The sequence below is a fragment of the Ascaphus truei genome, chromosome 5, assembly GCF_040206685.1.
Source record: "Ascaphus truei isolate aAscTru1 chromosome 5, aAscTru1.hap1, whole genome shotgun sequence".
NCBI lineage: Eukaryota > Metazoa > Chordata > Amphibia > Anura > Ascaphidae > Ascaphus > Ascaphus truei.
Window position 1 is genome coordinate 286630329 of NC_134487.1, and position 10751 is coordinate 286641079.

At 43.7% G+C, this 10751-nt stretch overlaps 1 protein-coding gene across 2 annotated transcripts in view; it reads left to right on the forward strand.

Annotated features, from left to right (window-relative positions):
• The first annotated feature begins 222 nt into the window (after nucleotides 1-222).
• SVOPL (SVOP like) overlaps nucleotides 223-10751 on the forward strand; it is a 34372-nt gene continuing 23843 nt past the window's right edge. Inside the window, exons 1-6 of one of the 2 annotated variants that reach the window (XM_075602500.1) lie at nucleotides 223-447; nucleotides 5238-5359; nucleotides 7161-7252; nucleotides 7543-7641; nucleotides 8567-8638; nucleotides 10282-10406. In XM_075602500.1, coding sequence (XP_075458615.1) covers nucleotides 5281-5359; nucleotides 7161-7252; nucleotides 7543-7641; nucleotides 8567-8638; nucleotides 10282-10406 — 467 coding nt within the window. In that variant the 5' untranslated portion in view covers nucleotides 223-447; nucleotides 5238-5280. The remainder of the gene's footprint in view (nucleotides 448-5237; nucleotides 5360-7160; nucleotides 7253-7542; nucleotides 7642-8566; nucleotides 8639-10281; nucleotides 10407-10751) is intronic. The other variant, XM_075602501.1, reaches the window with a different exon arrangement.

The following is a 10751-nucleotide window of genomic DNA, read 5'->3' on the forward strand; positions in this document are numbered from 1 at the left end:
CACACACACACACACACACAATATGTATGTATATATGTATGGATGTGTGTATGTATATACATACATATATACATACATACATATATTTTAGTCCCATTCATTTGAATAGAGCGAACCTCTTCTCCAGCGCTGGGAAGCAGCGTCACTGCATATTAAAAAGGTGCCCTGGGAGGTATTTGCCAGTTTAAGAAGCTACAGGTGAAGTGAAGGTCTGTAAAAGGGGAGTGGCCACAACATGCACCTGCAGGAGGCTTCTGGAGAGGACTTTCTTTCAGAAAATATATTTTGCACAAGGTCCGTCTAGAAGAGGTTGGATAAAGAAGATCTCTTATCACAGGCAAGGACCCCGTGATAAACCCACTGGGATGAATTCCAACCACTGAATACATTGGCAAAGAAAGAAACCAAGCTTTATACTCACTGGCTTTCTATCCTAGGGTATCCAAGGTAAGGCAGACAATGGCCGGTTTCAAGAATACAATAATGTACTGTAAGTCAACTCTCCCGGCTTATCAGGGATAGATTTGTAGCAGGTTAGGAGGGTCTCTCCCGGATGTAAAAGTGTGCACAAAGGAAGAGAACACCGGTGAGAATTTGGAAGCTTTGTACACATTATTACCTCTATGAAAAGCTCTTGCAGGTCCATTAAAGGGTATCACAGCCTACAACAAATATCTACATTTCTCTAGGACCAGTAAAGCTGCCACAATGTTGCACTTCTATAACGCAGACATCCTGATACTTAGGCTGCGCTTATAGCGCCGGCGACAGCAACATGATGTCGCGTGCGCTTATAGTAAGCGCGACGCGACGGCTTGGTCGCGATCGGTGGAAGTCATCTCAATTTGATTTTTCCTGCGACCGCAGCCCGATGTTACCACCGTTGCCGGCACTATTAGCATAGCCTTAGAAAGTCACTTTCTCTGTCGCTCTGATACAGAATTGTCCATCCCAATTTATTTCCATGGGAGATGAAGAGACGCCCAACATGTATCACTACCAATCTCCCTCGGATAGGAGCTTATGATATGGGTTTAACTGACCCAGATTTTACAACCAGTGTCCAGTTTGTAACATCCACAATACTTACCCTGTATCAGGAGAGAGAAGGAATGAATAGTACATTCATGTTTCCAGTTCAACAAGAATATCAATCGGAAAGCAGTATACTGTAAATAAAAATATTATTTCTTTTTTTGGGGGGCGCATAGAAATATTTGTGTGCCAACAAAAAGGAGAATATGCATTAAAATGTTCCACCACCTTAGCGTAATCACTAAAAAGACTCTTAATACTGCAGACTGAAGTTAGTATGTATAAACCCAACCCACAGATGTTTCATTATACAGGATAACAAAAGGGTATCATTTTCACTGTATGGGTATTATAAATAATATTACTATTATCATTTGTAGTTACTAATGCTACTTATAAATGAAAAAAGACACAATTCTGTTTTTATTGAAATTGTATTAAACAGGTATAAAAGTCATTTCAAACAACGAATGATGCGTCACATGAATGAAGACTTCATATATCTAATATAATCTTAGTACACAGGCCTCTTAATGTTCCCAAATACATTATTTGGTAGGTGTTTCCAATCTTTACCTAATCTCTTTTGTAATAATACTGTTGGTAGATTCCTGTGTCTATGTCAGTACTGTATTCATCTTACTTAACTTCCTGAAGTAATTATGATGCGATTACTAACCAAACAATTAAAGGTTGAAGGCAATAATTATATGATAAGGATTAATTTCTCTTTACCAAGAGTCAATTTAAACATACAGGGCCGCTTACAACATTTCTGGGGTCCAAGGACTAGTTTCCACCGTGCTCCCCATGTCGGAGGCCTTGCAACCCCCCCTCTCACACACACACCTCCTCTCTCTCTGTCCCCTCTCATTGCCTTCTTTCCCCCCCTCCCAACTCTCACTCACTTTCACTCCCCACTCTTTATCCGTTTCGCAGTCTTACACTCTTCCCCCCTCTCTCTCTCACTCACCCCCCCTTCTCTATTGCTTTCTCCATCTTACACTCTTCCCCCCTCTCTCACTCACTCCCCCCTTCTCTATACACTCTTCCCCCCTCTCACTCACTCCCCCCTTCTCTATTGCTCTCGCCATCTTACACTCTTCCCCCCATCTCTCTCACTCACTCCTTCTCTATTGCTCTCTTCATCTTACACTCTTCCCCCCTCTCTCTCTCACTCCCCCTTTTCTATTGCTCTCTCCATCTTACACTCTTCCCCCCATCTCTCTCACTCACTACACCCTTCTCTATTGCTCTCTCCATCTTACACTCTTCCCGCTCTCTCTCTCCCCCCTTCTATATTTCTCTGTCCATCTTACACTCTTCCCCCCTCTCTCTCTCACTCACCCCTTCTCTATTGCTCTCTCCATCTTACACTTTTCCCCCCTCACACTCACTTCCCCCTTCTCTATTGCTCTCTCCATCTTACACTCTTCCCGCTCTCTCTCTCCCCCCTTCTATATTTCTCTGTCCATCTTACACTCTTCCCCCCTCTCTCACTCACTCCCCCCTTCTCTATACACTCTTCCCCCTCTCTCACTCACTCCCCCCTTCTCTATTGCTCTCTCCATCTTACACTCTTCCCCCCATCTCTCACTCACTCCCCCCTTCTCTATTGCTCTCGCCATCTTACACTCTTCCCCCCATCTCTCTCACTCACTCCCCCCTTCTCTATTGCTCTCTCCATCTTACACTCACTCCCCCTTCTCTATTGCTCTCTCCATCTTACACTCTTCCCCCCTCTCTCTCACTCCCCCCCTTCTCTATACACTCTTCCCCACTTCGACTTCAATGAGAGTTAACCCCAGTTCTGGGGCTTTCATTTGTAACAGGGCTTGATCAATAACGCATTATCACCCTGTGGCACGGTCTATAAAAAAGAAAGCAGCATTAGTTATGCAACTCGTATGTGTTACCGATTCGCCCGGCTTTCACAGGCCAATAGAAATTCTATGCCCACGCTACCAAATCCCTTCCCGAATAAGTTTATACAGGACTGTGGAAGCAGCATAGTGGGGCTCCGTGGCTGCCAGGTGCGGGGGTGGTTACCACGCAAAGGGTATAGTGGGGGAGGGGGTTTGGGAAATCTGGTAGAAACAAAGATCTAATTTTTTAAAGTTTGTTTTTTTCCCCCATTTTCTATATAGTGACACCCTAGAAACAAATGTTATTTCATAAAAAGTAGGTGGCGTTGCATGGTGGGCCGCAGGTGATGGGGGCATTGTACATAGAGTAAAGGGATTACTGTTGTTTGGCTTTGGTACATTTTGGTACAACTGTCCCAGGTACGGCGCTGGAAGGCCAGAGGTCGGGGTCAACTTCTGCGTCCGGCTGCCAGGCCCCAGCTCTCCTCAGTTGCGGCCCGGCCTGTACTCAAGCCCCTCCCCAACATGCGCTGCTCGGCGACCAAAGTTGGGCCCAACATCCGCATCCGCCAGTGGGATCAGTGCGGCACTGGAGGGGGGGGGGGGGGGGGTGTGTGTGTGTGTGTGTGGGTGTGTGGGTGTGTGTGTGTGTGTGAAGGGGGTGGGAGAGGGGGTGTAAGAGAGGGAAGGGGGAATGAGGAGGAGGAGGGTTTAGTGAGACAGGGGGAGTCAGTGAGTAAGAGAGGGAAGGGGAAACAGAGGGATGGAGAGAGGTGGGGGTGTGAGAAGGGGGAGAGAAATAGAGGGGAGCATGTGAGAAGCGGGTGAGAAATAGAAGGGTGAGAGAGCAGAGTGTAAGAGAAAGAAGGGGGGCTCATAAGGCTGCTGACACATGGGAGCCCCGGCAGAAACTCTAGTCCTGGGCCTCGGGAAAACTGTCGTTGGCCTTGCCTGCAATAATATGTATCTGTGTCTATAAACCCAAAACAATGTTGATTTAACCTCAATCTCCTCTACTGCGAAGCTGCTGTGATAGCTCCACTTTTGGAATGAAGAAGGACCTCACCAGCTTCTCTAGTATTCCTCTGTCTGAAAAAAATATTCCACCCTGAGCCCAATTCATATAATGCCATCAATGCATCTGAACATTTCTATTCCATTCCTCATCTCCCATTTGTATGGTTAAAAACACCTTTACCAAATGAGTTTGTATGTAGCATGGAATAGTTCATTGAAGACTCTTCCAAAGCTGCGGAGATTTGGGAACATTTCCTCTGTTATATTGTACTCCTATTGCTACTACTGAGAAGCTAATATGTGTGTGCTTAATATTCAGTAGAAAAACCTGGTTTAGCGCTGTGGGACCAGATGAAAAAGTCGTGACTAACAGTGTGCAATGAAAGTGGGATCAAACCGGATGTCAGTAGTTTGAATCAGTGATGGATTATTCTCTAGCGTCCTTCAGTGGATTTGTCCCGTTGATCTCCTGTGCAGGATATTACGTGCAATGGGTAATTGTGACAAACAGAGGGGCTTCACCTCAAATCAAAATAACTGTGTTGAAATAAAATATCGTGATCTTGTCTGTAGGTGTAAATCCTTAATAGAACAAGAGCTTATTGAAAGAGTGCTAGCACTGGTGAAAAAAATATATGGATGAGTGAAAAAGGTGAAAAATTGAAAAGCAGTGCCACTGTTCTCAATAGGACACATATATAGATATCATTATTGAATATGCTTGTCCGCATTAGGATGATAAATAGGATGATGGATCACTAGAAAAAAATTATAATTAGATGTATAAAAACTAGATACATATGACATCTTGCTTAAAAACATCCGTGTCAGATGAAATTGCGACTAGACGTAGTAAAAATTGAAATCCTACTTACAAACTGCTCTAAGCTTATAAGCAGGTAAGTAGGAAGAAATCCTAGGTTCCGGGTACCACGAAATTTTCATCTAGTCCCACAGCGTCAGATCAAAGTTACTTTTTGGAACAATTGGAACTCTGATTTAAAGAAAAAAAAAATCAAAAGACTTTGTAGGCTGCAATTATTTGGACTATGCGGCTTTTATGGTGACATTCTATATTAATACTATTGTCCATTGATGCTTTAACTGCATTTATTCTTATATTGCACAGTTACATTCATTCACTAGATGTAAGTGCAGTAAGAGAAGCATTTAGCATCTAGTGGTAGAAAACAACTGTGGAACTATTGTGTAGCAGAATCTGTATTTACTACCAACAGTGTATCAGTTTCTATAACAAAGATGGAGGGATTGATTATTTTCTCCCGTCAAAATGTATTTTCTCTTGATGTTTCTGCAAAGAAGTTTGGTGGAAGAGACATTACTGAAAGTCCCTTGGTAGACAATGGAGTCCCAGCAAACAAGCAGCGTGAATACTATAAGCATGGTGGAGTTAGAACCTCAGGCTACTGAGCCCTCAAAAGGTACAGTAAGTTAAGTATATTTGCTGCCAGTAAAGCAGCATTACTCAGCAATATGTGAAATGTAACGAAATGATCTAGCGCAGGGGTGCAGTCCTCAAGGGCCACCAACAGGTCTTCAGGATATCCCTGCTTCAGCACAGTTGGCTCAGTCAGTCATTGACTGAGTCAGTCATTGACTGAGCCACTCATTCAGCCACCTGGCTGAAGCAGGGTTATCCAGAAAGCCTGACCTGTTGGTGGCTCTTGAGCACTGGAGTTGCCCACCCCTGCGCTAGCAGAGTAGATAGATCTTAACACTTCAAATACCGGGGATACATCACTGCTAAAGAAACTCAGCCTGAAGTTAACATTTTATATTAAAGAGCCAGTTTTCACCCCTCTCAAGCCCCCAGGGTGGGAACATGAGGGTCCCCAGAGCTAATCCGCATTATTTTCAGCTTTGGGGACCTTGCGGTTCCCGAGATACTTGACAAATGAATAGGAAATCTGCACTGCTGCTGCCCCATGTATATGATGTAACTGTGATGCGCGTGCATCCAGAGATACTTAGCGGCAGGAGTAGGGCCAGTACTTCCTGGTATTTAAATCCCAGGCATCACACGGGCCAATAGGAAGCAGGAACAGCTGACAGTGCAGCTTCCTATGGGCCCGTGGCAGACCGGAGATTTAGACTGCCATTTACTGGTAACTATCTTGGGAAACAGCTCCGGGGGTCAAGCCTGGAAAAAAAGGGGAGTGGGTTAAAATTAAAACAGAAGGGGTAACTGCTGCTTTAAAGCAGCAATCCTAGTAAATTTTTTTTTAACAAAATAGGGTCCCCTTGAATGAAACCACACAGTTCCTAGCCCAGGGGACCTCCTGTCCAGAGATATTCACTTTCTTTTTATGTGCCGGTAAAATAAAAGAAATAAAGATGGTAGCCAGGGTCATCCGATAGGAAGCCGCATGCTCTGACGCGTGGGAGGGATGCTGGGATAGCAGCCACATTGACTTCACAAAGGAGACGAGGAACACTAGCTCATACAAAAGATAAATACGTCTCAGGAACCGAGTGTCCCCAGGAACTATGAATACTGGGGGCTCCAATTCTGTAGAAAAATAAAAGTAAAACAATTTGAGATGGGGGGGAAGATTGCAGATTTAAGATCATACCAATTTAACCCCCCTCCCCCCTCCTGCTTCTACCCAAATTGTCACTGTTAAAGTCATGAATGACATCAGGAAATGTGACAGCTGGACAGCAGATAGATGCAAAACACTGAAGGAGTCACTCAGTGAGTAAAGACACTGACTGCAAACAATGACATCGAGTGTGGAGTGGGAGCCTGGTTAAAATCTCAGGGTCAGCTCGTTGTGACCTCGGGCAAGCCACTTTATCTCCCTGTGCCCCGGGCACCAAAACATAACTTGTAAGCGTTATGGGGCAACGGCTCGTGCCTGCAAAAATTCTATGTACAGCGCTTCAAAAAACCCCATTATTATTAACACTGAATAAGGAAGCACATGGAGAAAAACCGTGAAGTCCGTTACTTGGTAAAATTTAGCTTGATCCTTTTATTGATATGAAGTCCCTGCTTGATATATTAAACACAAAGAATTATCTCCTAACATGAAAACATTCAGCTTACAGTGTTTCTCTAGCTGGGTGCAGCCTTCCTTTCACACAGGGTTATATAGATTTTCCGTCATTTGGCGGAACTGGAAGCTGGACCTCTGGAAGGAGGCGAGTGTTACATCTCTATGCCACGCGCACCCCGAGATGTACAGCGTGCTGAAGCTGTGCTATGTGTCTCACCTCCAGAGCTGAAGACCTATTCCGTGGAAGAAGCTGTAGAGACCATCGGCTTTGGACGCTTCCATATCATGCTCTTTTTGATTATGGGGAGCACAGGGGTACGTACTTTCTGGCTGCAAAATTTACGATGTAAAAATATAAAATAACCACTGCTACACTAAAAAAAAAAATAAACAGTGAAAAACAAAATGTGAGCATTGTTAGAGTTGTTGAGGTAAACCAATTTGATTGTTAAATTCTTTAGAAAAGGTTGTTTTCTGTCCAGCTACATTGCACCTTTGAGCGCTATAGTATTTTTATCTTTAGAGCAGTTCCAACCTGTTTTGCTATGGGTAGATACATAGAATGCTTGTTGTCACGCAGCTGGTTATAACGGTCCTCTCTCTAGATAGCTGAAGCTATGGAGATCATGCTCCTGGCTGTGGTATCATCCTCCATACGCTGTGAATGGCACCTGGAAAACTGGCAAGTCGCATTGGTAACTACGGTGAGTTTAGTCATTAAAACACCCAGCAGTGGTCGGTTTAAGTGCACACAGCCTGCTAGTTGACCCAAGGTCACCTTTAACAATGGTTGTGTGTGAATGAAACAGTTTGATGTCAAGTCAGGTTCTTCTGGTGACATTATTTTAGCCAGCGGGACAAGCCCTTCCAACTGGCCCAAGAATCAGGCAGCCCACACCCAAATCAGAAGCGCATGCACACTAGATACACACACACATATACATGTGTACGTACATACACACAATCCATGATCTATATCTAAAACACACACACTTCATGGATGCTCTGCAGCGCCACTTGCTGGTTGGAATCTAAAGTGAGCCACACAGCTTCTCCTCTCTGCTACCGACACGGATGGCCCCCCCAGGCCAGCCCGCCACCCCACAGACCACTGGAATATCAGCTTTATAGTTTATAATGTCATGTAAAGGTTTTGGATTTGGTTTTGGATTATGAGAAAAATGTGATTTTGTTGCAAAAAATAAATAAATCATAATGTCGTAAAATCTGCAGCTGTTTTTTTTGCTTCCTTTGTAAGTATTTATGCAATTTGCAAACTATTTAGTAAAATAATAATATAATTCACCTCTACTATTCTCTTTCGACTTAGACCTTTTCCCCTCACTGCCCCTTACTTGTGGAACTCCTTCACACTCGGTATACTGTACACCAAGCATCTTCTCTCCCAACCTTGAAGTCAAACTGTAAAACTCACTTGTTGGATGAACCATTTCTGTAGACTGGACTCATAAATCCCTCCTACCAACCATTGTGGCCAAGCACTGCCATCTACTACACTTATTCCCTCACCTGCTGTGGACGCACACAACTAACCCCTTGAAGCTATAGTAATCCCAAAGGGGAGTTACAAATATAACACCTTTTATACTAATGTTGCCTCTTTTGTAGATGGTGTTTTTTGGGTACATGGTTTTCAGCATCCTTCTTGGACTTTTAGCGGACAGATACGGGCGCCTGAAGGTAAGCAATTAGAATAACTGCACTGTATCTTATACATTTATATTCTGCCATGCAATGCCTTTGAAAGATGGAGCAATACAATTCAAAAATATAACATTAACTGTAATTGATATAATAGGTGAAAATATCCCTGCTCCAGGGATCTTACAATCTAAAAAGAAAAGCACAAAGTGTATTAGGGTTCGGAGGTCGGTGCTGATCCTAATAACCTGTGGGATGGCACAGTAGGGCTGGTTGAGTATGAGGCAGCATTCTATTCTTAAAGTGCAGTGATTGCTACACATTGTTACTGAGAGTGGAATCCAGGTTTTCTATACCTGGCAAGTAGAGATAAGAAGAGTAGAGCACCGTCAAAAACAGCTATGGGTTAGACAGAAAACAACCTCCTGGAGGTTTTTCCCTATGCTGTACTAACTCCATTAAAGACTTTTTGTTATTTGGATCCTCTCCTGACTCCTGTTTTTGACGGTGCTCTACTCTTCTCATCTCTACTTGGACTCTACCAGCAGAAGCACGTCTTCCCCACAAGGAGGTGTTCGTGAGTTTACAGCCCTTATTGCCCCCAATGAAATGGAGTGTGGTGAGTTTTCTCATTCACTTTCGGTTTTCAGGGATTTATGGCGTTATTTGGTTATATGGACTGACTCACTGATATGTCATACACCTACCTATGTGTTTGGGATTTATCACTCATTCTATAGCTGGGTATTTGAGCATTCTGACAACGCTCTTTTCTATACCTGGCAGTATTAGATATGCTGGGGCAGGTGCATCTATGTAGCTTACTGTAACTGTACCTCACTTGTGTTAGAAAATTAAACGGGGACTGGGTATATGAGACAATATCAATAGATGCTTGATTCCCATATGATATTGATATGTATCAACGTTTGTCAATCTTTCCATTGTTCAGCCTCATGTTTTGTGCATTTAGTTTGGTTGTAGCCAATCTGTGCAATGAATTTGTCACATGCATGCAGTGCCGGATAAAGGGTTTCATAGGGCCTAGGCACAATCGCTCGTAAGATTTATATAGATATATAGATAGATAGATAGATAGATAATATATATCTGGTCACACCCTTATTGGGGTGAGCCAAGTCTCCCATGGGTATTAGTGAAGCACAAATTACACAGCAACACCTACCTACTGCAACAATGTCACTCAACGACCAGGGGACATGTTACCTGTTCAGCACTAAACGTCTCTCGGGTCACCATCCTGGATTTTCGTTCAACAGGGAAGGCAACTCCCGGCTTCTCCTTGATTATGTCCCAGGACACCATCCCTTTGCACAAACCATGTGTGACACCTGGAAACATGAATTTGGTGCAGGCGGTATCTTATTTTACGGCACGCTAGCAAACTACTTTTCCTAAAAGTAGCCGGTCAGCTTGGCACTGGCTGCATAATTTTAACAGTTTCTTTTGTGTCTTCTGAACATTTTCAAAGTCAATGGGGGATTTAGCCACAAACGTCCAGATCAGCTGGTTAGTGTATAGAATAAGCCCCTTAGTGTACAGTGACACGTCTCTCATTCACCACAAGCTGGAGAAAAGTCTCTCCCTGAAGCCATTCATCTTATTGGGATCCCAGGCACCGGCAGACAAATAATGGGATTTTTTTTTGCTCTTCTTTCTAGGTCCTGCTGATCTCCTTCTTGTGGGGGGCATTCTTCTCTCTGCTCACCTCCTTCTCCCCATCATACATCTGGTTTGTCTTCTTGCGGTGCATGGTGGGATGTGGCGTCTCAGGGCATGCTCAGGGGTGAGGACCCAACACTGGGATGAGGACAAAAGGTTCTGAATAAAAAAAAAAAAAGAAGGGGTAACAGATCGAAGTCCCCCATGTCTGGAAAGCATTTATCAAAGACTTTCAGATGCAAAACTGGTGTGGCGAAACACCATCAGATCAAATACAAAAAAGCATTTATTTGAACGGGATTTTGTTTTTGGTTTTAGAAATCTGGTTGTGCTTTCCACATTGCGGTCACGAGGAATAAGCTGGCGATGTACAGCTCAAAAACACCAGACTTGGACTGCAACTGCTTGGTGCAAACAACTTTAAGGGCACATACTGTAGAAAAGGGGAAGAGAAACCCTCGCATTTCGC